We start from the raw sequence: 26953 nt of genomic DNA, 5'->3' as shown, positions 1-26953 counted from the left end.
TATTCGTTCACATGTTCTTGTGGATTAGGCATTGCGTGGTGGAGGTATGCGCTCTAATGAGTGCCCTTCTAGGAACATGGGACAGACATGGCTCTTTTTTTTCAACAACACATTGTTTTCCGAAACCGGGGACTGCCTGCACTGTTTAACGGTAGCTTGGTTTTACCATTCATGTTCAGAATACAACATTAAATTTAAATAAGCTGTTTCTCGATCACAAAATGACGTTTACAGCCAGATGGACTGACGGACATGAACAAATTACTTGACTCTGCTTTTCACTTTGCATGCATGGGGTAAATACTACCTTGTTATTAGCAGCCTTTATCTTATCTGCACCTCCGCAAAACAAACAAGACCAATAAAAGTGTGGTTAATGCAACTGTTCCATCTGTGGGGGGGGGGGGGGAGTTTCTACAAGAGCGAGGCTCATGGAAGATAATAGTTGTATCGACAGTGGAGTAACAAGGAATAAAAGATTTGAGATGTGCAGTCAGCCTTCATTTTATAAGTTTAACCAGGATGGGATGACTTGAAGAATACGTGCCTCCTGGAGTTTATAGGGAGGATCAGAGGACAGAGAGAGCAGATGGAGCAATATCTGAGAATAGAAGCAAGAAAACAGAAAGACCATCGACCTAATTGTGATGTGAAAGAAACAGACCTTGTGTTTTGACCTAATATTGGGAAATGTAAATGATTTTGAGAGCTTTAGGTTCTAGAGAAGCCAGGACACAGATGTGATGTTGGAATATCAGCCCATGTCAGAAAGCAGTACTCCATTGACCTACGGACAAAGGCCTTGTAGACTGCGAGTAACTCTGGTACTCCAATGAAATACTTTGATAAATAAAGAATGCCCAATCAATGGTTGGCTTTGAAGGCCAGCTTTGCTATGTGGTCAACTCAGGAGAAAGTGCAAGAGACTGAACCTCTTCCATTGGATGACAGGGGAAACAGATACATGGGTTCGTTTGATGATCATTCTGGAGCAATAAGGTGAGACTGTGGGATTTTACAGCACTGAAGGACATGTTCCATTTATTAGACCAGAATCTAATCATTTCCAGATCAGGAGAGATAGAGACAGAGACAGACACACAGCTGCTATCTGCTTAGCAAAGGAACGGAGTACAACACAATGTGGAGTCCTCTGCAAAAAGTAAGAGGGTTTTCCAAAGCATCTAAGGTCGTTAGTATAGACTAGTGCGTGCCCGTACGTGCATGGCCGTACGTGCAAAAAAAAAATAATAATACTTTCAAACCGCGTGCCAGAAACAACAACCACACAGGCCGTTCCTTCGCTCTCGCGTGCCCGTATGTGCAAAAAAAAAAAAAAAACTTTCAAACAACCACACAGTTGTTTACAGCCAGATCTTTAGTGTGCCGTTCCTTCGCTCTCGTAAACGACGACTGGATTGGGGCATTGTGTTTATCTATAAATGCGCATAAGAAATCGAGAAATTATTAGAATACACTAAATCATCACTATCCGGAAGTCTGTACGTTGTAACCCGTAATGGGGAACGCGGCTGAGGTTCTCTTCCCCATCGGCCACGCCCACGCAGCAACGTGTCTTGTCATTGGTTGGTAAATAAATGGCCATAACTTGGGAACCACTTGTCCGATTAATATCAAACTTTGAAAAGGCACATCCTCAGGTCCCCAACAATATACCTGGCAAGTTTCAATTATATCGGACCAGTGGTTGTCGAGAAACAGCGGTCACAGACACACACACACACACGCGCACACACGCGCACGCACGCACGCACGCACGCACGCACGCACGCACGCACGCACGCACGCACACACACACACACACACACACACACACACACACGGAATTATAGATAGATGAGGAACAACCCAAAACACTGCTTTGGGCAACTCCAGCTTCCACTGGGAGAGGAGAGGGTTCCATTGAGAGCAACATATCTATGTGAGTGGTGGATGTCAGAAATCTGGAAGTTAAGTTGGCCTTCAATGGCACCTACAGGTACATGAGTTTGGCAAGGAAAGCAGGATGCCAGACTGTGTCGAATGCCCAAGATGTGTCCAGGGATACAGTCCTCACCTCTTGTTTGAGATCAAGGGCATGTTTGCAGCAGAAAGAAAAGACAATACTCCAATTTGTGTAATCGGCAGGTCTTGCATTTGATCTACATTTTCACAAGTACAAAATCCTTTTAATCACATTGATTGCAGCCATATATTCATTTTGTAAATTACTTCTCACATGCTTTTTGTACAAACCCTGGACAAAAACAAACAAACAATCATTTCTTGACCAAATAATGTTTGCTTTGGTTCAACCAAATAACTTGATAAAACCTAAATTCAACAAGAAGAGCACTCGGCAGAGCACATACCTCCACCACGTAATGCCTGATCCACGAGAACATTTTGGGCCCAATACATTTTTGAAATATCATGCCTTACAGTACTGTCGTTTTTGGCCCGATCTCTGAATGCTCAATGGTGAAGAATCACTGAAAAAAATTATCAGATCCGCATTCGGATCTTCATCAAAATTGAATCAATTACTTCTTATCTAAATGTGTCCTAAAACGTGTTCTTACCAAAACGTGTTCTTTTCTAAAAACACACTAAACGTGTCCACCAAGTTTCGTCCGAATCCGTCCAAACTTTTTGAGATATCGTGCTATATATCGTTTTTTGGCACGACCTCTCAATGGTGAAGAATCATTTCTTTTTTTTTTATTCCAGTAGTCGGATCTAAATCCGGATCTTCACCAAAATATAATCAGTTCAGCCTTGTCACACACCGAACCTATGCACAAAATTTCATCTGGATCTGTCAACAACTTATTGAGATATCCTGCACACAAACAAACAAACAAGAAGAAGACATCGTGCAGAGCAACTCTTCTTCCAACTTCAAGCGAATCGGATGAAAATTGAGGATTTTGGAAATACCACCTTAGTTGTTGACCTTGGGCCTGTGTTGACCTTTTGGTCGATGTTGACCTCAAAAATAATTGGCTCACTGAATTCAGTGACCGGAAATATAAATCCTCTTCAAATTTCAAGTCAATCAGAGGAAAATCGAGGATTTTAGAAATACAACCTTAGTTGTTGACCTTTTGACCTCAAAAACAATAGGCTTCTTCCTTATGACAAACTCTACCATGTGGTGAAGTTTCGTGAAGATCGGTTTCAAATTGTGACCTGTAGGAGACGGAGACGGAGACGGAGAATAACAAAATCGACTAACCGATATACTTGGAAAATCTTCGATTTTGCAAGTAACAAACAGACAAACAGAAAGGGGTGAAAACGTAACCTCCTTCACCTTCGGTGCCAGAGGTAATTATTCACAAACCTGAGGCTGTTAAAATGGATATCAAAACTTATAAGAGAATCGAAACATGAAAAATTATCAGATGGATTATCAGGTTTTCGTTTGAGTTCAGTTTCCATTTACAGTGTGCATCATGCTCTTTCGACAATACCTAAGCGGAGATCCAAGAACAGAAGCTGGAGGTGTGGGGTTACTTCCGGCATGGTGTCTCCTCCGGATCGCCTGCCTTCGTGCTGAGCCACGTGTCACACTGCTGTGTCTCCGAGGACGGTTGCCATCCTCACTCGCCGACTGTGGTACTGCAGTGATGACGGAAAAGAGGGAAAGGGGTAAAGGAACAAAAAGGAGAGAAGGTCAAAAAAAATAATCTTCATGCTACACAAACAGCAAACCTTAACAAAAGGCAAACCTTGTAGAAGATAAAGCAAATTGGAGATTTCCTGGAAATGCTTACATCCTCCTGCCGCTCCCTGTTCCTCAAGCTCGAGCCAACCAGAATGTGAACGAGTCACCAACTCTTCCCGCCAACCACCTGGACCTGATGACGATGCAATGGTGCTTCGCGTGACAAGCTCACGCCATGTTGAGGGCACAGCACCTGACAGCTGGCTCCGTGTCATCAGCTCCAAGAGGCGTGCACGTCCTAAAAGTGACTGCTCATCTAGTGGCTCTCCATCCTTCTTCTCCAATCCAGATTTGGAAGTGTTGATTGGATGACTTGATGGTGCATTATCAGTGATGTCCGCAAAGCTTCCACATGAATCTTGAGCAATGTCATTGGGGTTTTCTGCTTCTCCTGGGGCCCCAGCTGTAGAACTACCCAACTGTGGTCCAGCTGTAGCAGCTGTAGCACTTGCCACCACCCCACTGCCACCAGTGTCCATACTTAAAACACGAGCATGCGTCTTTGCACTCGCCATGCTTGGTGTTCGACGTGGAGGGTGCGACAATGAGTGAGAAGGAGGGCGTCGAGCAGGTACTTTTGGCACGCTTGCTCTACCACTTCCACTACATACCCCAGCAAGTGCCTTCGCAGAAGCAGCTCGCTTCCCTGGTATTCTCAATTTTGGTTCTGGGAACAACCCAGAATCCGAGTCCACAGAAGGGCTCGATTGCGAGCTTGTGCTGTTGAAACTGCTGTCATGAAATAAACTGTTTCCAGAAGAAGGTGAGCTAAGATCACTGGAATCATCATCGTAATATTCATTATTCCCACAGATAGCAGAAATACCCCGGTCAGCCCCTCTATTGTCTCCTTTAGTAGTGCTACCATTCAGCACCGCTACATAGTCTCCTGTATTTCGTGTCTTCAGTCTCTCCACATCAAAGCTGCCTCCTCGTCGATGCCTTGCCTTGTGCTTCCGCCCCGCACGAGATGGAGGTCTGCGTAAGAAATGTGCTGCCTTTGGCCTAACATCAGGACCTTGTGCTTCCTCCCTGCCAGCTTTTCCTCCATTCACATCAGTCTTGCTGCTCCATCCAGCCCGACCAACCACAGGTTCTGAGCTGCTGCTCTCAGCTAGGCCTGCATTGCCTGGAGAACCCATCTTTGGCAGATGTCTGCTCCTGTAGCTTACCCCATCCTCTCTATCTCGCCATGCTGGCTGTTGAAATGGCATATTTTTATCTGCCAAAATGCGATTAGAGTGTGGATTCGCATTAGTTTCTCTCTCCGATCCAGAACGTGCCACGATTTCACTACTCCGAGTCCTATCCTTTTCCTTTTGCCTCCTATTGTGTTTTATACTGCCTCCTCCTTGACTGTGAGAACATTCAGTTGCCTGGCTGGTATTATCAGTTGTTGCTGACACAGTGAAGGCAGCAGCAGTCACATCTGGGTCGAAGACCTCAGTGCAGGTGCCAGCTAAAGGAAGCACATTGGACAAGAGAGGGTCAGAAGTCTCGAGTGATTCCACCATCCTCTGGCTGGACTCTGGCCTAGCTGTTTGTGCGAGATCTTCAGGGAACAGCAGAATGCTTCCCAAGCCACAAGTTGCATCCGTTAAAGAGTCTTCAACTGAAATGGACGAACACACGCCCCTTCGATCCCCTACTCGGTCCAACTCCCGTGAACCCACAGCTTCAAAGCCCGAAGCATCAAGAAACTCACTCAAGGAAGCACGGGGCGCTTCGCCCTCTTTGCAACAAGCAACAGGCCCAGCTGCATGTCCGCATGATGGCTCTGCATCTGGAGTTTGTTGCTCTTTCCCATCCTCTGCTTTACAAAGTGGTTCATTGCCAGGCAAGACTGATGGAAGAGGTGCATGTTTTTCTGAGCTTGAAGAATTTGAGCCATGACTTATTCCAGCTAAGTCACACGATGGAGGAGTTGGTAAAGATGGTTTGTCGTTGAGGTTTGGCTCTGGGTGTAAAAGATAAATGACAGGCAATAAAAACAAGCAAATGGAGCAATTAAGTTACAATGTAATAACTTTTAAAATGTGTCATGTGCAATAGAAGGCCCATAATACAAAGCAAGCATATTTAAAAAAAAAAAACACCATTTGTCCATTCATGCTGTTCCCAGCACAAAGAGGACTATTACCTTTCAAAGTGACCATGGGCTCAGCAGAAAAACTTCCTTCAATCTAAAAACACATTTATTAGATTGCACATGGACAGTGGATAAACAATCCAATATGGAGACTGAAATGTGCATAAGAATACAAAACAAAGGATGCAAAGTCTTCACATCTTGTTGGCACAAAACAATGATTGCTGTTTTAATGTTTCACCATTTGGTCCACACAAATCTACATTATTCCGACTCCCACCATACCTGCTGCGAATCGTCTTTTCCAGCATATGAACTGCAGGAATCATGGCGGGCAGATGGAATGCCCTCATTGTGCAGCTCCACCATTTCCACCTTCCGACCACTCCCACTCGTGCTCTCTCTGCTGGGGTCACTATGGGGTCAGAGTGGGCATTTCAGAAACTCCCACTTGCAGAACACCGAGAAAAAAACTGAATTATGGGTAAATCTGTGACCTTATTCAATGGATTATGTTGATAATCATCAATGACCAATGAAATTGAAAGTACCCACAATATATCTGTCTCTCTGTCTGTCTGTCTGTCTGTCTCTGTTTGTCTCTGTTTGTCAATTGCCTGCAGGTCACAATTTCAAACCGAAACTTTACCACATGGTAGAGTTTGTCATAAGCAAGAAGCCTATTGTTTTTGAAGTTAAAAAGTCAAAAGGTAAACATAGGCCAAAGGTCAACAAATCTGTCAAATTTCTAAAATCCTCAATTTTCAATTTGATTGACTAGAAATTTGAAGAGGATTTGCATATTTGGTCACTGAATTCAACCACCAATTATTTTTGAGGTCAAATTTGTTTTCTGGGTTTTGCAAGAATCGTGCTCTGCACGGCGTCGTCGTCTTGTTTTTTCATACATATGTGGACTTTAATATGACTGTCATGAATCAAAAACAGGGGCAAATCATCGGTCAAAAGTTAAATACAATGCCTGAAGTGGTAAGGTGAGGAATGCTTCCTCCCATTATTCCATTAGTTCTTATGAGAAAAATTGCTTTGATATTCGTCGTTTCGATATTCGTCACACTTTTCGGGAAGGAAGACATAGCCAATGCAAACCAGGGTCTTAAAGTACAACAAAAAAAATCAAAATATGTCATCATAGCTCTCCATAAAAGGATTGTGGCGTTATATTGTGATGTCATTCCAACCTTGTTTGGTTGTGTTTTTTCGATTCCATCCCGACAGGTTCTTTTTTTCTCTTTCTTATTTTTTTTAAACTTGTTAAAAATAGATTTAAATCGTTTTTATTGAAATCTATGCACAGTGCCAATGGAAAGTGTACACTCCCTTTCAAAAATTTTCACCGTTTATTGCCTTATAGCCTGGAATTAAATTGCATTAAATCAGACTTTTCCCACCTATATTTACACATTGTAACTCAACTTCCAAGTGAAAAAAAACAAATTTGACAAATTTCAGAGAATTAATTTAAAACACAAAACTAGAATATCTTGGTTGGATAAGTGTCCACCCCTCTTATAATAACAATTGTATATTGGCTCAGGTGTAACCAATCACCTTCAAAATCACACACCAAGATAAATGACCTCCACCTGTGTTCAATTGTGAAGATTCGGATTATTTCAGAATAAAATCAGCTGTTCGTTTAGGTTTACTCTGCTGGGTAGTTCATTTCACAGCAAAGACTCAACCATGAGAAACAAGGAGCTTTCAAAAGACCTCTGGGATAAAGTTGTGGAAAGGCATAGATCAGGGGATGGGTATAAAAAATATTTTAAAGGCCTTGAATATCCCTTGGAGCACAGTCAAGACAATTACTAAGCGTATGGTACCACCAATACCCTGCCTGGATCAGGCCACCCCTCCAAACTCGATGACCAAGTAAGGAGGAGACTGATCAGAGGCGACAAAGAGGCCAATGGCAACTTTAAAAGAGCTACAAACCTTTTTAGCAAAAACTGGTCACTGTGTGCATGTGACAATAATATCCCAAGCACTCCACAAGTCTGGCCTGTACGATCGGGTGGCAAGAAGGAAGCCATGACTCAAAAAATCCCACCTTGAGTCGCGTTTGAGGGAAGCAAGAAAAACACTCTGGAGATTCTGAAGCCATGTAGAAAAAAAGTTTTGTGGTCTGACAAAACCAAGATGGAACTGTTTGGCTTGAATGCAAATGATACGTTTGGCACAAACCCAACACAGCACATCACCCAAAGAACACCATCCCCACTGTGAAGCATGATGGTGGTAGCATCATGTCATGGGGATGTTTCTCATCAGCAGGGACTGGGGCACTTGTCAGGATAGAAGGTAAAATGGATGGAGCAAAATACAGAAAAATCCGAGGGGAAAACCTGCTGCCCTCTGAAAGAAAGCTGGAATTGAGAAGGAAGTTCACCTTTCAGCATGACAACGAGCCAAAGCACACAGCCAAAGCTACACTGGAGTGGCTAAGGAACAAAAAGATAAATGTTCTTGAGTGGCCCAGTCAGAACCCCGACCTGAATCCAATCAAAAATCTGTGGCATGACTTGAAGATTGCTGTCCACCAACACTCCCCATGGAAAATGACTGAGCTTGATCAGTTTTGTGCAGAAGAATGGGCAAATATTTCCCAATCAAGGTGTGCAAAGTTGGTTGAGACCTATCCCAACAGACTCACAACTGCAATTGCTGTCAAAGTCCTTCCACCAAGTATCAACTCAGTGGAGTGGACACTTATCCAACCAAGATATTATTGTTTTATATTTTTAATTCATTTTTTAAAATTTGTGGAATTTGTTTTTCACTTGGATGTTGTGGGATACGATGTGTAAAGAAAGGTGGAAAAAGTCTGATTTAATGCAATAAAATTTCAGGCTATGAAGTAACAAAAGGTGAAAAATTTTGAAAGGGGGTGTAGACTGTATTTACTAACATGTTGAACTGTTTTGTCAAAAAATTTCAAGCGAACAATAGCTTACCTGCGTCCACTCCTGCATTCGGTGCAGTTTTCCTCTGCAGGTACGTCAGGTGCCACCTCGACCTCAACTGGTATGGCTGGAGCAGTTGGGGTAAGATCTCTCATCTCAATGCTGTTCTTTTCCACAAGCTCCCCACAGTCAAACATCAGATGCAGTTGGTAGTTCACAAACTTGACAACCACGAAAAATGCCCCAACCACTCCACAGTAAATGGCAGCAGCAGCCATGCTTGCAGGCAGCACCTTAGAACAAGGTCATTTGTTCAGGAGCAGCAAATGGGAGAGCATCTCATTGAAACACCAATTTTGTTTGTCAAGATCAAATGACAAACAAATGTTATATATGTACATTGTACATACTATTCATAGAATAAATATCCCACTGTATTGTGACACTGTAAAGCAACCAGTTACTACTATATATTGTTGCGGTTGTGGGGGTAGATGGAGGAATACAATAGGGAATTTAGCATTGAATGGAGTAGTTTGGTCCGTGGACGTGAAGGAAGCATCTCGATGTAATTAAGTAGGGAAACTGTGAGCATAAGTGTTACGTGTCACCACACGGGTGGTGGTGCAGTGTTAATTAGCTCGGGAGTAAGAATAAGTTCCCCCAGTATGTAAGTTCCCCCCCCCCCCATGACTTTCCCGATGTATTTATAACCAAAAGCAAGATAAGAAACAAGCAAATGTGCCGAGCAGGCAGAAGCCCCACCTCCAAGGGTGACGGCAGGGAAAGTCACACTCCAGTGGCTGATTATTGATGGGTGTAACGTCAGACGCGAGCCAGGCGTGCCGAGCGGGTGGAGGCCCTGCCTTCCTGGGTTTCGTGCGAGCAAGCCACACCCCGGTGGAGGAAACGGTGGTTCACAAAGTGGGGGTGGGAGGAATCATACTGAATAGGATGAGAGATCGGCAGAGTGCATGCACGAGGTCAGTGTGAGGAACGCGCAAGCAGAATTGATTTCGGAAGGGACTCAGAGGCAAGAGTTCAGGGTAAGCGCACACACGAAGCAAGACGCTGGCCATTGGCTCTTGGTTGTCGTGAGAAATGGACCCCGAGCCTCGTGTAGGTCACAAGCAGCTGCACAGGCGCTTTGAGCCTTAGTGTTGAGTGCCGTTCACAGATTGTCTGGCGTAAATTTGTCCTGCATCGAGAGAAGTGCCATTTTGTGTGTGTTTGCACGTGCTGGTGGAAGCACCTCGATTGCAATTTCCAAAAAGACCAGTTTCTGGGCCAAGCCAAACACAACAATAGTTGAAAGGAAGGGCTTTCTTTTTATTTTGTTTTCCCTTTGTATTTGAGTCCTTGTGAAGAGGCACCTCGACGTTAGGATATATTTACTTCATTATTATCATTACCTTTTGAATTATTGTCCTTTGTAAATATTTGTGTATTTTCATTAAATGTGTTCATTTTAAGAACTGTAGCCGTGTATTTGTAGTGGGGTTCGAGTACAACCCCCCCCACCCCTGCCCCACCCTGTGCTGTGCTTCCCCGTGCCTCCGTCCCTCCGCCATTGCGCCCTGCCCCTCCCGCACGTGTTATAATCTCCAAGGATCAACGTGTCCACCTCCTATTAATAAGGAACCGCTCGGCCATCCGGGGAATAGCGGCGTTAACTGTCCATCACCACAATTTGGGTCAGTGGGGGTGTTAACCTGGGCCGGCTACCACCACGACAATATTATTTATCCCTACATACTCAGAGCATGTTGTACGAGGGCTTCTGTGAGTACGTATCACCTTTTGACTGGAATGGAAGCCAAACTTCGGCAATATCCGATTGATAGTTCAACCAGACCTGAGGGGATGTAATGCTTCGAGCGTCCATAGTCTGAGTCCGGGATATCGGTGGTTCAAACCCCTGGCCAAGTCTTACCAAAGACTTAAAAAATGGTATGCGGTGCTTCCTTTCTTGACACTCAGCATTTAAAAGGATATATAGAACACACACACACACACACACACACACACACACACACACACACACACACACACACACACACACACACACACACACACCAAGCTTCAATGGCCAAATGGCCAGTGCCCCCCCCACCCCACCCACACCACCATCACCCAACCCCTAGTCCTCAACCCTCCCTCTCTCTGCTGGTGCCCCACCCTAATTCTATCCTGCCGTCCCCCTTTCTTCAACTTCACCTCCACCCCCTCCCCCCCCACCACAAGTCTGCAAACCCTCTATCCCAACCCCCTTCCCTTTCCAACCTATCTGCCCTCCACCACAACTCTGTCCTCTCCTCCCCCTGTCTTATTCAACTCAACCCCCTCACCCCTTCCCAACTCACCTCCACCCTTCCCAATGCCTTAACCACAATCTCTCAACTCTCTGCCCCCGCCCCCCAACCCCAACTCTGTCCTCCCATCCCCATTCCTTCCTGTTCTTAACGTTACACAAGGATACATAAGGAACTTTGGTGCAGGAGAAGGAGGCCATCCGGTCCAGCATGCCTGCGTGGTTCCTGTTCCCGTTCCTTAAGAACTATGTTAAAAGTAAACAAAAAACTGTTTCGAATCACAATCCTGTGAGTTGACAGAATTTTCCAATTCTTCAGTAAAAATAAAATAAAGATTTTTTTTTTTAATAAATAAAGAAATTAATAAATAAAACATGCAAGGTCATTTGTAATGGCAAAAATAATATACAACTGGAACTCCTTGGACAGAGACCTTGATAACGATATGGGTTTTATGGTCCGTGGTTGAAAAGTTTAAGAGAAAAATCAGTGGATAGACAGAGAAACAAACAAACAGGAATGAGCATATTATAATATCGGGTATTTTAACTAGTGCTGTATTTAACTGGTACCATATTCCCATAAAAACAATGTACCAGTGTGAAGCCCAATTCATAGATCCATTGCTAAAAAAATAATATAAAAACCAATGTCACCCACAGGGTGACCCGTATCTTGCCAAAGGTTGACCACGTGTGACTTCTTAAAGGTCACACTGAGGTGAACAGAGCTGCTATCCACCAGGAGCGACTCCTTGAGGAATATCTGCCTACGAGAGATTCCGATGAGAATCGTTCTACAGAGTAACCATGAAAAATATGCGTTTGCCTCAACGTCACCAAATGACGTCATAATGTCTCAAGGTTGACATATCTAGAAAGCACTCATCGAGGTGTTCAATTTGAGGTACTACACGATATGGTACTTAAGATTTCAAAATTTGACCTTGGGGTCAAAAACTTTCGACCTCCAGCGCTAACCATGAAGGTCAAGGCCGATCGCCACCAAAAATTAATCAGCTGAGCGCCAGACCATGAACTATATTCCCATGAAGTTTGAAGACGATCCGATCAAAATTACTCAAAAAAATAAGGGTTTCGTCGACTCCCCTGATTTGTGACAAAGTGACCTTGACCTTTGACCTTGACCTTGAAAATTTTATGCGCTGAAAGGGACCTCTATAGGCCTCTGATATGCAAAGTTACAAAAATTTCCAATGATAACTGTGCTCTGCAGAGTGATTTATACGTGATTACAGACAAAAAAAATAAAAATTAAAAAAAACATACAAGCTGACTAACATATCTTGCAAAAACTTCGTTTTGGCAAGATAACAAACAAAATCACATTTTTCCAACAAACAGAAGAAAGTTGTCAATAACCACAATTACACAATGCTTTTAGGGTTTAACCAAAGTGGATGCCAAGCATCCTGAGAGGGCAAACAGACAGGATCTTCATTCCATTGCTAAAGCTGAAAACAGGAATCCTGGAGGGTTTCCTCTGAAGACAAGATGAACCAGGGGCAGGGAACCTTAGGTCGTTTTTCAAGACCCTGGAAACAGGTACACGTCAAACTAGAACTTCCTAATATCTGAGAATCACGTGTCCACCGCCTCAGGAAAACCGCTCACCTATCCGGCCTGGCCGGTGTTAAACCGCCCGTCCATCACAATTTGGGTCGGGGGGGGGGGGGGGATCAACCTAACCCTAACCCACAATATTGTTGCGGTTGAGGAAATTCGCAAACCACCATTCAGGTCCTGTAGGTGAGATATCTCTGTAAGTACATGTGTAGTTAACCCCAAACCCGTTGTTTAGAGGGAATAAATGTGATTCATTCGGGCTGCAACCCTTTAAGATAGCCGTTTTTCTGTTCTATCTTTATTTTGAACCAACCACGTCTCAACCGCCATCACACAACAACCACCAACCACAACGCCGCTTCACAACAACAACAACGCCAACAGCCGCGACCCTTACCTTCACAACTCGCTCCCGCAAACATCGCATCACCGCCATTCCAAACGTCGCCATGGCCATGGACCACCACTTTAAACCCTCCACCACCTTCGCCTCTCCTTCTGCGGCCATTCCCGCACCGCTTGTGGGCACCGAGCGTCAGGCTGTCCTGGCCTCGTGCGGGACGCGCGCCGAGCCGCGGGTGCAAAGTGCGGCCTTTCCGAGGAGAAGTCGGATCAGGAATGATACACGCCCACTTCTGATCAGTCCAATCAGCATGCGCGGGGCGGTTTGGCCCCGCCTCCAGGCGCGTCGGAGTAGAATCGGGATATGCAAATTCGAGGATCAGGGGAGACTCACGCCCCTTTTTCTCCATCCAATGGGCGAGCGTGGCTCCACCCCCGAGCTCGTTCTGATCCAGAAATTTGCATATGGGTTCTCCTGCCGGACTATAAGGCGCCGAGCGCGGGGTGAATTTGGTCAGGTCGAGGCAGTCAAGTCGGGTCTGGAGAGGAGCAGTCTGTGGAGCCGCGAGTCAAGTCGGGTCTGGAGAGTGGCAGTCTGTCGGGGTTCGGAGTCTGTCGGGGAGCTGCAGAGAGGGGAAGCCTGAAGCCTGGAGCGCGGTCGAGGTGGTTTGCTGCAATCGGCTGAGGAGAATTGGGGAGGAGGTCGAATAGCTCGGGCCCAAGGCAAGGAAGACGGCGGTCGGCGACGAGCTCGCAGTGGAGTCGCTCGTCGCGGGACCCAAGCAAGCCAGCTATCCTCTTTCCCCAGAGCATCAACAATTCCCCCCTTTTTCCCCCCCGCGCTGAGATAGTGTGAAAAGGGGGCCCCGTTCCCACCCCACTCCAAGCAGCGCCAACGAAACCCGCGAAGGAGCGTGGAGTCGGGGCACTGCCACTCCGCCACATTTGCGGCTCATCACAAGACAAGACAAGGGTAGGATCTACCCGGTCTCGCGGCCCACAGGCCCCGTATGTCCCCTTGTCGTTGAGGGTGGCCCTTTTCTTTTGCTTTTGAGTAAATGTGTTGTCGGCGCCGTCTGTAAAGTAAAACTGTGTAAGTGTTGCCGTGTGCTCGCGTAGTCGGTAGTACATCTTCATTGTTGTGTTTCTTTTGTTACATCTGCTTTTGGTGCATAATTGTTGTAATTGTATATGTGTGCTCTCCGTGTGCCGCGGAATAAATGTGCATTATGTTGAACTGTTTTTCCCGTTTCGCTTCGTCTTGTCTTTAATTGAATCTCCATCTTGCTTCACGTAAAGGGTTGGTAGTGGGCTTAATACGCCCGATAATTAATCGGAACCGTCGAGGCCGACGATAACACCGCTCAGTTATCCTGATAGTACGGAACGGGTCGCTTAAAGTGGCCCGTGTCCGGAGTCAACCTGCGGCGAGGTGCGATCGCCCGGCCTACCCTCCGCGTGGGTACTTAAGTAGGTCGAATTGGGCGAACAACCCTATCCCACGTGGGGGGCCGATTGGCACGATCATGGTGAGGTCAAAAGGCCCACCCGTGACTAGCTCCCGGCGTTAGTCCGCGAGGGTCACGACAGAATTGTCCGTCCGGTGGGCGACGTGCCGCGATTCGAGTTACGTAGCCGCTCGCACGCCGGTGGGAGCGAATTCGCAACAATATCATATACAGTGAGGAGAACAAGTATTTGATACACTGCCGATTTTGCAGGTTTTCCCACTTACAAAGCACGTAGAGGTCTGTAATTTTTATCATAGGTACACTTTAACTGTGAAAGACTGAGTCTAAAACAAAAATCCTGAAAATCACATTGTACGATTTTTAAATAATTAATTTGCATTTTATTGCATGAAATATGTATTTGATCTCCTACCAAACAGCAAGAATTCCGGCTCTCACAGACCTGTTAGTTTTGTCTTTAAGAAGCCCTCCCATTCTCCACTCATTACCTGTATTAACTGCACCTGTTTGAACTCGTTACCTTCATAAAAGACAGCTGTCCACACTCAATCAATCAGACTCCAACCTCTCCACAATGGGCAAGACCAGAGAGCTGTCTAAGGACATCAGGAACAAAATTGTAGACTTGCACAAGGCTGGGATGGGCTTCAGGACAATACGAAAGCAGCTTGGTGAGAAGGCAACAACTGTTGGCGCAATTATTAGAAAATGGAAGAAGTTCAAGATAACAGTCAATCTCCCTCGGTCTGGGGCTCCATGCAAGATCTCACCTCGTGGAGCCTCAATGATCATGAGAAAGGTGAGGGATCAGCCCAGAACTACATGGCAGGACCTGGTCAATGACCTGAAGAGAGCTGGGACCACAGTATCGAAGAAAACCATAAGTAACACACTACGCCGTCATGGATTAAAATCCTGCAGCGCACGCAAGGTCCCTCTGCTCAAGCCAGCGCATGTCCAGGCCCGTCTGAAGTTTGCCAATGACCATCTGTATGATCCAGAGGAGGAATGGGAGAAAGTGATGTGGTCTGAGACCAAAATCGAGCTTTTTGGTTTAAACTCCACTCGCCGTGTTTGGAGGAAGAAGCATGAGTACAACCCAAAGAACACCATCCCAACCGTGAAGCATGGAGGTGGAAACATCATTCTTTGGGGATGCTTTTCTGCAAAGGGGACAGGACGACTGCACCGTATTGAGGGGAGGATGGATGGGGCCATGTATCGCGAGATCTTGGCCAACAACCTCCTTCCCTCAACAAGAGCATTGAAGATGGGGCGTGGCTGGGTCTTCCAGCATGACAACGACCCAAAACACACAGCCAGGGCAACTAAGGAGTGGCTCCGTAAGAAGCATCTCAAGGGCCTGGAGTGGCCTCGCCAGTCACCAGACCTGAACCCAATAGAAAATCTTTGGAGGGAGCTGAAAGTTTGTGTTGCCCAGCGACCGCCAAGAAACCTGAAGGATCTGGAGAAGATCTGTATGGAGGAGTGGGCCAAAATCCCTGCTGCAGTCTGTGCAAACCTGGTTAAGAACTACAGGAAACGTCTGATCTCTGTAATTGCAAACAAAGGTTTCTGTACTAAATATTAAGTTCTGTTTTTCTGATGTCTCAAATACTTATTTCATACAATAAAATGCAAATTAATTATTTAAAAATCATACAATGTGATTTTCAGGATTTTTGTTTTAGATTCCGTCTTTCATAGTTGAAGCGTACCTATGATAAAAATTACAGACCTCTACGTGCTTTGTAAGTGGGAAAACCTGCAAAATCGGCAGTGTATCAAATACTTGTTCTCCCCACTGTATATATAATCTGCATCCATCCGTTCTCGATTCAGTGTGGGGCGTCCCCCACTCAGGGCTTCAAAATCAAATCACCACCATTGTTTGCTTGCTCTGTGGATCCTCTTTTGTAAGGCTCGCACTTTCTTTCACTCTCATGGCTTTACCTTCACTCCAATTCAAAATCTGATTTCATTTTTTTTTTGTCGTCACCAAGATGGTTTCAGGCTCAGATGCAAAATTACAGGAAGAAAAATAGTGTTTTTAGACAAAAATGCATTTTATTAAGTGAAATTAAGGCCTGTAATATAAAGTCCATTCAGACTCCCTCACGGCTATATCTTAACTCTAATTCACCATCCAATTTCATTCTTATTTTACAAGTTTTGCACACATGCACTTTAAAGAAGTTTATTTTAAATCTTCTCTTATCTTTTTTTTTTAATGTCCTTTTGTATGCTGTACACGAACGAAGAGAGAAATTTCGGTTTTCGCTGGACATAAGGGTGTAATGCCCATAAACACCGCCCACAACACTTTTTTTCCCAGGGACTTTTCCAGTTGGGTTGCATTCTTTCGACAGTTGTCACAATAAAATGTTTCATTCTTGAAACGTAGTCACAATAAATAGTTGCAATTCTTAGGTACTCGGATCCTAGTCACCCAAGTGTAAAGCTCCTGTGTGAAGCAGGATGACATCGACATGATGACGTCACACATGTTAGGCAGAGTAAAGGTAAAGTATTATTTCAAATCCATCACATTGCATTGCATTTATTGTTTTATGGCCTGCCAGCATAGCTTAGACTCTTAAAGGATTGCACATTCGGCTTTGAGCGACCTAACCAGGGTTGGAATCCCAACCCAGCTATAAACTACCACCCTGGCATTTGGCATGCAGGTCGAGGCATCAATCGGAGGGAGGTTAAACTGGAGGATGAGACTCGTTGCGTATGGAACTGCCATTTCCAAAATGAATAATAGAATGAGGGAACAGATTGAATCAGCTGATTAATGTAATCAGAGACTTACTTGCACGGGAAGCATAAATAAAAAGAATGAGGTGCGAGAATGAGATGGCTCATCATCTTCAACACAGACTTGCACAGAATGCTGAGCAACAAAGACTTTGGAGAGTAATGTGTCCTCAGAAAATATACAGCAGCAGCCGTAATGAATCGGACGAAGTATCTGATAATACTGTCCAAGAGCACAATTGCGGTCCTATGGCCGCACCATGCGTGTCCCGTTCTGTGATACATTTCACAAATGAATCAACAGGGAAAGGAGATGGATTTATACCATGTTGCTCCAAGGGGAAAGTTCAATTACCTCCACTATTTGCCGTACCTGCTCGACCACAACAACTTCATCAAGGTAATGATGGAAAATATCGCAACTCCCGAGACAATATCCAAAGTTGCAATTCGACTCTGCTCCAAGCACAGCCATTTCAGATATCTGGGATTTATAAACAAACTGCATTTCACATGTGCGTGGACATGTATTCACATGTTACGTGAAGCAAATAAATTGTATACACATCATCATTTCTGGATCTGATGAATTGCCAGTACCCATTTTGGAAGACTTGACGAGCAGGGGCAAACTCAAGATGGCCAAATGTCATACATTTTATACCCGTGGGAAGATTTCCCACGATTATAAAGTTTTTCTGTCTGTCTTACCATATGGCCATCGATAGAATGGGCCCCACCGACAGTAACCCCATCACATTGCATACCGTTGGAATCCTTTTGGCAAATGGAGATGCAAGAAAACATTTTCAAACTTACAGGGTAGGGGGTTCAGGGTGGGGGGAAAACCCCAATTCTCTCTCTGTAAATGTGTCTCGTATAGCACCACCCGGTGGTAGGCAGTATTACAAATCATCATCTTGTGTACATCACCAAGCTCACAATTCTGGTACCCAACAGCCAGACTCGAAATGTTGTCTATCCAGAGGCACTGTAGTTGTCATTATCATGTAGTATTGCCTTATTGTATCATATTATTGTCTGTGTTTATAAAATTAAATATTGCATTAATCGTTACATTATTATAGTTATTGCCTGCTAAATTATGCGTGATGAATTAATTGAAATTATACACAGCACCTGGCTCCCTTTTTCAAAACTATAAATTCCTTCCGCAAAAGGTTCGGGTATCTCTTCGAGCTTGTTATAAAATTTTATAGTTGCAATAATCATTTCATAACTGAATGATACTCTACCTTGTGCTTATTCCATGCCAATGGCTATTCAAGATATCTTTCATTGGATTTATACTTTATAGTTTAAAATTTATTTTTGGTTTGGAAAATGGCACGAGGGAATATCGGACAAAAGGGAAGAAAGAAGGCGCTTTGCCAAAATAAATGAATATTTTATGACAATAATCGTGCGGTATGCGGTGTTTCATTCCCAGGTAAAGATGCTCCTTTCGAAGATGTTTAACAAACAAGGATTAAAAGTGGATACATCTCGACAAACAAAACAAACAATGTTTCCAATTGCTCCTTCATGAGCCGAGACCGTTGTATAGAAAAAAAAATTTTATCAAAAAAAAAACAAAAAACAAATGAAAAGTCACACATATATTTAATGTTTCAAAAACAAAGTCTAATAAAGAATTCAGCTTTGAACACGTTTGGTTTTCTCAGAAACATTCCATGCAGCACAATGGGAATGGAGGAGGAAGTAATGAAATGCAATTTTGTCGAGGGAAGGTGTGTTGGGATGATGCAAACATTGGAAACGAGCTGTCCGCAAGGTGAAGAACTCAAAGCCGTTGACAATATATGGATTTCCATCAGTGGGATTCGATGACAGATTGGTACAACAGAACGATGGCCGAGTCTTCGGATGAATATTCAGAATCGACTACAGCTCTTTATATAACCACAGTGATGCGTCGATCATAAAACAATTCAAGATATTACAATGAAGGACATCGAGACGTGCCCTCGAAGGTTGTCCTGTTTGGTGCGAGTAATACTGCGATCTCAGGTTCAAATTCCATACACTATTTCCTCAACGTCGATATGTCCACAGACCTGTCCTTTTAAATTTAAAAACAATGTGTCACCTAATGGCCTTGTCCCATGCCTTTTACACACACAAGCTCCTACATGAGGCTCAGAAAACTGTACAGTACTTTAAAATAAATAAATTATCTATCACATGGTTCAACAGCCTTCCAACTGCGACCCTGTCTATACCCCATGTGACGTTACGAAAAACAATACAAAAAAAATTAATAAATAAAAATTAAAAATAAAAAGCCAGTACTCTCGGACAAATTTTGAAAAAAAAAAAAATGGTAGTTGTAAGCATTTCACGTTAATGATAGGCATTCAGGCTCACTTTGCATTTTAGGATATGCTGAGTTTGATTAAAGTGTTTGCCACATTCGATTCTGAGTTTCTAACTTATTAATGGCCGACTCAAAATAACGTCCATATTCTTTTTGGTTTTCATGAAATATTCTCCGACATCGCTTCAACAGTCTCCATTTCAACAAGATCTTTCAGTTTTCTTCGGTTTCATTGGCTCGAGAATTCAACTACAATACACAACAGACTGAGAAGTTTAGAATATGTATTAACCCCACGTCCGCCACAACTCAAAATGTCCACTGAGGCAGGAAGTACTTAATGATTGGCAATTAGAGACACAAGAAGGCTTTTAGTTTCAATTCTTCAACAGCAGACAGGACAAAAGTAATTAATCCTCCAACATTCCTCCAAATAATAAAGTAACTTACCCCTCCCAGATGATCAGAATACTTCACCGTTGTAGGTTCTGCAAGTCCTCCGGAGACAACAACAATTTTGTTTGTTGGGCTACATTCAATAGGGTGATCAGATAGAAACAAGGTAAGATCTTCTTTATTTTCTTTCAATGCCATAACGTTTGATCAGTTCGCTGGTAGCGGTATTGCGAGACTTTCCACACGACGTCTCGCAGGTTGCAAGCCATGTTTGCGTTTCACTCTTGTGCCCACTTTGATGGAGTCTTTCCAATATCTATCAATTGCTACATCAATCTTGTCATAGACTTCTGCCATGTTGTATACTCTTTTGGCTAATGTTTCTGCAAATTCACCAAATGTCATTTTGTCTGTTGGCTTTCCCAGAGCCATCACCAATGACTATGCAGGTTGTCCCACTTAAAGAAACAATTGTTGGGGGTAGTGACATCAGTGGTTAGCACTTTGGCTTGTAGTAATTTATTGGCAGTGTGTCGGCTTCCATCGGTTTTTGCTGGTGGCAGTGGCACTGGCATCAGCTTGTGCTGTAAGATTATTTTTGAGGTGCACCGTGTGCCCTGCTCTATAAGCAGTTATAAATCTTTGTAAGATAGTTCTGTCCACTTTAATAGTTCTGCTTGTCTTTTGTTTGGTCGATTGCGATAAACAACAAGGCAGATGTTGGAGCCTTATTCTTCTGTACGGGTGCTTTGAAGTCTACTCACTCTCCATCCTCGTGTGCTTTACACAGATGTTTTCAACAACAAAGCCTTTGAGCTGAATTCAGGCCCAACTGACAAGCACAATGTCAGAGGTAACCAGATCCTCAGCTGACAAAGATAATCACTCAGCGATTCTGGAGTTGGGATGCTTAAATGCATGTAAGCGTACGAGTTAGGATGGCCATACACATACATTGCTTGGTACTGCGTGGTAAAAATGACATGCAAAGTAAGCACAAAATAATGAATCTGAGCGAGTGGGGGTGTTTTGGGATCAGACATAAAATGTTCTTGGTACTCTCTCTGCAGCAGGATGGAATCTTCAAACATCATACACACCTTTGACTGGCTCATACGGGCAAAGAAATTTACAAAACATGAATTCGTTTAGTTGCATTGCAGCCCAATTGTCAAATAGTCAGAAGTTCAGCACATCTGTAAACCCGCTTTGTTTTACCATGTATTTATGGCCAACGATGTACAGAATATCCAATTATCACGACTGTACGCTGTTTTCTGGTAGATTTATATTGAAAATATCAAAACTCCAGTCCCTGAGTCAAGTGAACTTGCTGAAAAATGGCCGTTATTTTGAGTCGACCATAAAAGGGTTAAAAATTCAAAATCGAGCATGGCGAACACTCGATTCAGATTCAGCATCCCAAAATACGTCTTGTCATAATCACCAAAATGAGATACTTCCATTGTTCATGGTTTTCCAACTTTGATCCTGTCTGCAGGATTTTGAAGCATTAACTGCTCTTATCCAAAGGCAGCAGACATTCTCTGTGGAATGCCAACACTTTATACCAAGAAGAGCGTCTTTATAAAGAATCCCAATAAAATGACCGTTTTTACAGCCATTTTTCCCTGCTGTGCAGCGGTTTGGCTTTTTTCTTGAGGCAATGTTTTATGTCCGGATGCCCTTCCTGACGCCAACCCTGGTCGCCTCTTACGACACACCGGGATATGGTACACCTATTCTAACCGGGGCATACACCGGGACCAGTACACTGGTACTCATCTCGCCGACCTCGGAAGGATGACAGGCTGAGTCAACCTCCTGGTGTTAATTCAGCAGCCAACGGGGCTTGAACTCAGGACCCTGGGATCCCAAGCCGCCACCTTATACTCACTCAGCAATACTCACCACAGTATTGCTTACGCCACGCGTAAGCAATACTGTGGTGAGTAAGATACCGGTTACTGGGAGACATAGTGCCACCAAATGATGAGGAATTAACGAACCAGGTGGTGTGTTACCTAGCATAACCAATACCGTGGTGAGTAAGATACCGGTTACTGGGAGACATAGTGCCACCAAATGATGAGGAACTAACGAACCAGGTGGTGTGTTACCTAGCGTAACTAATACCGTGGTGAGTAAGATACCGGTTACTGGGAGACATAGTGCCACCAAATGATGAGGAACTAACGAACCAGGTAGTATGTAACCTCACGTAACCAATACTGTGGCGAGTAAGATACCGGTGACTGGGGACATAGTGTCATCAAATGATGAGGAACTAACAAACCAGGTGGTGTGTTACCTAGAGTAACTAATACCGTGGTGAATAAGATACCGGTTACTGGGAGACATAGTGCCACCAAATGATGAGGATCTAACGAACCAGGTAGTACGTAACCTCACGTAACCATTACTGTGGTGAGTAAGATACCGGTTACTGGGAGACATAGTGCCACCAAATGTTGAGGAACTAACGAACCACGTGGTGTGTTACCTCGCGTAACCAATACTATGGTGAGTAAGATACCGGTTACTGGGGGACATAGTGCCACCAAATGATGAGGAATTAACGAACCACGTGGTGCGTTACCTAGCGTAACTAATACTGTGGTGAGTAAGATACCGGTTACTGGGGGACATAGTGCCACCAAATGATGAGGAACTAACGAACCAGTTGGTGTGTTACCTAGCGTAACCAATACTGTGGTGAGTAAGATACCGGTTACTGGGAGACATAGTGCCACCAAATGATGAGGAACTAACGAACCAGGTGGTGCGTTACCTAGCGTAACTAATACCGTGGTGAGTAAGATACCGGTTACTGGGAGACATAGTGCCACCAAATGATGAGGAACGAACGAACCAGGTGGTGCGTTACCTCGCGTAACTAATACCGTGGTGAGTAAGATACCGGTTACTGGGAGACATAGTGCCACCAAATGATGAGGAACTAACGAACCACGTGGTGTGTTACCTAGCGTAACTAATACTGTGGTGAGTAAGATACCGGTTACTGGGAGACATAGTGCCACCAAATGATGAGGAACTAACGAACCAGGTGGTGCGTTACCTAGCGTAACTAATACCGTGGTGAGTAAGATACCGGTTACTGGGAGACATAGTGCCACCAAATGATGAGGAACTAACGAACAAGGTGGTGTGTTACCTAGCGTAACTAATACCGTGGTGAGTAAGATACCAGTTACTGGGAGACATAGTGCCACCAAATGTTGAGGAACTAACGAACCACGTGGTGTGTTACCTAGCGTAACTAATACTGTGGTGAGTAAGATACCGGTTACTGGGGGACATAGTGCCACCAAATGATGAGGAACTAACGAACCAGGTAGTGTGTTACCTAGCGTAACCAATACTGTGGTGAGTAAGATACCGGTTACTGGGAGACATAGTAACACCAAATGATGAGGAACTAACGAACCAGGTGGTGTGTTACCTCGCGTAACTAATACCGTGGTGAGTAAGATACCGGTTACTGGGGGACATAGTGTCATCAAATGATGAGGAACTAACGAACCAGGTAGTGTGTTACCTCGCGTAACCAATACTGTGGTGAGTAAGATACCGGTTACTGGGAGACATAGTAACACCAAATGATGAGGAACTAACGAACCAGGTGGTGTGTTACCTAGCGTAACTAATACCGTGGTGAGTAAGATACCGGTTACTGGGAGACATAGTGCCACCAAATGTTGAGGAACTAACGAACCACGTGGTGTGTTACTTAGCGTAACTAATACTGTGGTGAGTAAGATACCGGTTACTGGGGGACATAGTGCCACCAAATGATGAGGAACTAACGAACCAGGTAGTGTGTTACCTAGCGTAACCAATACTGTGGTGAGTAAGATACCGGTTACTGGGAGACATAGTAACACCAAATGATGAGGAACTAACGAACCAGGTGGTGTGTTACCTCGCGTAACTAATACCGTGGTGAGTAAGATACCGGTTACTGGGGGACATAGTGTCATCAAATGATGAGGAACTAACGAACCAGGTAGTGTGTTACCTCGCGTAACCAATACTGTGGTGAGTAAGATACCGGTTACTGGGAGACATAGTAACACCAAATGATGAGGAACTAACGAACCAGGTGGTGTGTTACCTAGCGTAACTAATACCGTGGTGAGTAAGATACCGGTTACTGGGAGACATAGTGCCACCAAATGTTGAGGAACTAACGAACCACGTGGTGTGTTACCTAGCGTAACTAATACTGTGGTGAGTAAGATACCGGTTACTGGGGGACATAGTGCCACCAAATGATGAGGAACTAACGAACCAGGTAGTGTGTTACCTAGCGTAACCAATACTGTGGTGAGTAAGATACCGGTTACTGGGAGACATAGTAACACCAAATGATGAGGAACTAACGAACCAGGTGGTGTGTTACCTCGCGTAACTAATACCGTGGTGAGTAAGATACCGGTTACTGGGGGACATAGTGTCATCAAATGATGAGGAACTAACGAACCAGGTAGTGTGTTACCTCGCGTAACCAATACTGTGGTGAGTAAGATACCGGTTACTGGGAGACATAGTAACACCAAATGATGAGGAACTAACGAACCAGGTGGTGTGTTTCCTAGCGTAACTAATACCGTGGTGAGTAAGATACCGGTTACTGGGAGACATAGTGCCACCAAATGTTGAGGAACTAACGAACCACGTGGTGTGTTACCTAGCGTAACTAATACTGTGGTGAGTAAGATACCGGTTACTGGGGGACATAGTGCCACCAAATGATGAGGAACTAACGAACCAGGTAGTGTGTTACCTAGCGTAACCAATACTGTGGTGAGTAAGATACCGGTTACTGGGAGACATAGTAACACCAAATGATGAGGAACTAACGAACCAGGTGGTGTGTTACCTCGCGTAACTAATACCGTGGTGAGTAAGATACCGGTTACTGGGGGACATAGTGTCATCAAATGATGAGGAACTAACGAACCAGGTAGTGTGTTACCTCGCGTAACCAATACTGTGGTGAGTAAGATACCGGTTACTGGGAGACATAGTAACACCAAATGATGAGGAACTAACGAACCAGGTGGTGTGTTACCTCGCGTAACTAATACCGTGGTGAGTAAGATACCGGTTACTGGGAGACATAGTGCCACCAAATGTTGAGGAACTAACGAACCACGTGGTGTGTTACCTAGCGTAACTAATACTGTGGTGAGTAAGATACCGGTTACTGGGGGACATAGTGCCACCAAATGATGAGGAACTAACGAACCAGGTAGTGTGTTACCTAGCGTAACCAATACTGTGGTGAGTAAGATACCGGTTACTGGGAGACATAGTAACACCAAATGATGAGGAACTAACGAACCAGGTGGTGTGTTACCTCGCGTAACTAATACCGTGGTGAGTAAGATACCGGTTACTGGGGGACATAGTGTCATCAAATGATGAGGAACTAACGAACCAGGTAGTGTGTTACCTCGCGTAACCAATACTGTGGTGAGTAAGATACCGGTTACTGGGAGACATAGTAACACCAAATGATGAGGAACTAACGAACCAGGTGGTGTGTTACCTCGCGTAACTAATACCGTGGTGAGTAAGATACCGGTTACTGGGAGACATAGTGCCACCAAATGTTGAGGAACTAACGAACCACGTGGTGTGTTACCTAGCGTAACTAATACTGTGGTGAGTAAGATACCGGTTACTGGGGGACATAGTGTCATCAAATGATGAGGAACTAACGAACCAGGTAGTGTGTTACCTAGTGTAACCAATACTGTGGTGAGTAAGATACCAGTTACTGGGGGACATAGTGCCACCAAATGATGGCCGACGTACCAGGTACAGGGTGAAAGGGAAGCAGACGAGGAAGAGCCACACGTACAGGTGAAACGTGTTGGTAAATTTGCTCTGGTGCGGGTCAAAGTACCAACCGCCGCTCAGGGAAGCCCAGAGGCCTTGCCGGAGGAACTGCAGCGCCTGTGAACCCATGTTCCTCACGAATACACCTCTCCTGCGCCTCACCGACAACCGAGCTGGCGCCTCTCGGCATCCGCAGGCGGAGGGGATTCGGAGAGCGCGGCGCGCACAATAGGCCGCATCGACGAAACCGCCGCCATCGCGGGGACTGACCGGCCGTAACGGAAGCTGCGCGAGGCCAAACCGTCTTCAAAACGCGTTTTCGTCAAGTTCGCAAAAACCCTGAAGAGATGGAAGAAGAAGAAGAAGAAGAAGAAGAAGAAGAAGAAGAAGAAGAAGAAGAAGAAGAAGAAGAAGAAGAAGAAGAAGAAGAAGAAGAAGAAGAAGAAGAAGAAGAAGAAGAAGAAGAAGAAGAAGAAGAAGAAATGCCAAAATAATAAGAAGAAGAGGACGAGGCGGAGGAAGAAGAAAACTGTAAATGCCAAAATAAATGGGGGAAGAAGAATAAGTTGATGATGATGATGATGATGATGATGATGATGATGATGGTCGATGATGATAATGATTGATGATGATGATGCTAATGATGACGATGATTGATGATGATGATGATGATATGGCACTGTCATCGGATGGAGAAAACGTTAAAGAGAAACAAGACGGATTTCATCTCATTTTCCCAACACACACATTAACGGCCATGTCAATCAAGACGTCTCGAAACAAGGAAATAGCGAATCAAAAAGAACAATCAGACGAGAAATTAAAAGGACCTTCATGGCGGTATCACATTCCCATGGAGACAAACAGCACGCACAACTTTTCTTTCTTTACAAGATCGAGGCTCATGTAAGAATGAGGTGAAAGCTGGGCCTATGAATTGCCAGTGGAGCATATAGATGGATGCAAGAATCAGGGGAATTAACGAAAAGGAAACGAGGTTTAGAGGGATAGAGATAGATAGAGAGATATAGAGATAAAGAGATATAGAGATATAGAGATATAGAGATATAGAGATACAGAGATACAGAGATACAGAGATACAGAGATACAGAGATACAGAGATATAGAGA

The 26953-nt window shown here is 44.4% G+C and overlaps 1 protein-coding gene across 5 annotated transcripts in view; it reads right to left on the bottom strand.

Annotated features, from left to right (window-relative positions):
* The window catches only part of LOC147032473 (pecanex-like protein 1), a 165855-nt gene extending 139707 nt beyond the window's left edge, over window positions 1-26148 (bottom strand). For 3 of the 5 annotated variants that reach the window (XM_085870122.1, XM_085870123.1, XM_085870124.1), the window contains exons 1-7: window positions 25800-26147; window positions 11226-11303; window positions 8798-9039; window positions 6105-6234; window positions 5871-5913; window positions 3780-5687; window positions 3477-3624 (exon numbers count right to left, since the gene is read on the bottom strand). In XM_085870122.1, the coding sequence (XP_085726248.1) occupies window positions 3477-3624; window positions 3780-5687; window positions 5871-5913; window positions 6105-6234; window positions 8798-9039; window positions 11226-11303; window positions 25800-25952 (2702 nt within the window). In that variant the 5' untranslated portion in view covers window positions 25953-26147. Of the gene's footprint in view, window positions 1-3476; window positions 3625-3779; window positions 5688-5870; window positions 5914-6104; window positions 6235-8797; window positions 9040-11225; window positions 11304-25799 lie in introns of all 5 variants that reach the window. The other 2 variants (XM_085870126.1, XM_085870125.1) reach the window with 2 other exon arrangements.
* Between the last annotated feature and the right edge of the window lie 805 nt (window positions 26149-26953).

This window comes from Eptatretus burgeri, chromosome 2, assembly GCF_056783735.1.
Source record: "Eptatretus burgeri isolate ZD-2024b chromosome 2, Ebu_testis_v1, whole genome shotgun sequence".
Taxonomy (NCBI): domain Eukaryota; kingdom Metazoa; phylum Chordata; class Myxini; order Myxiniformes; family Myxinidae; genus Eptatretus; species Eptatretus burgeri.
Note: the sequence above shows the minus strand (reverse complement) of the source record. Positions and strands in the feature narration are given on the sequence as shown.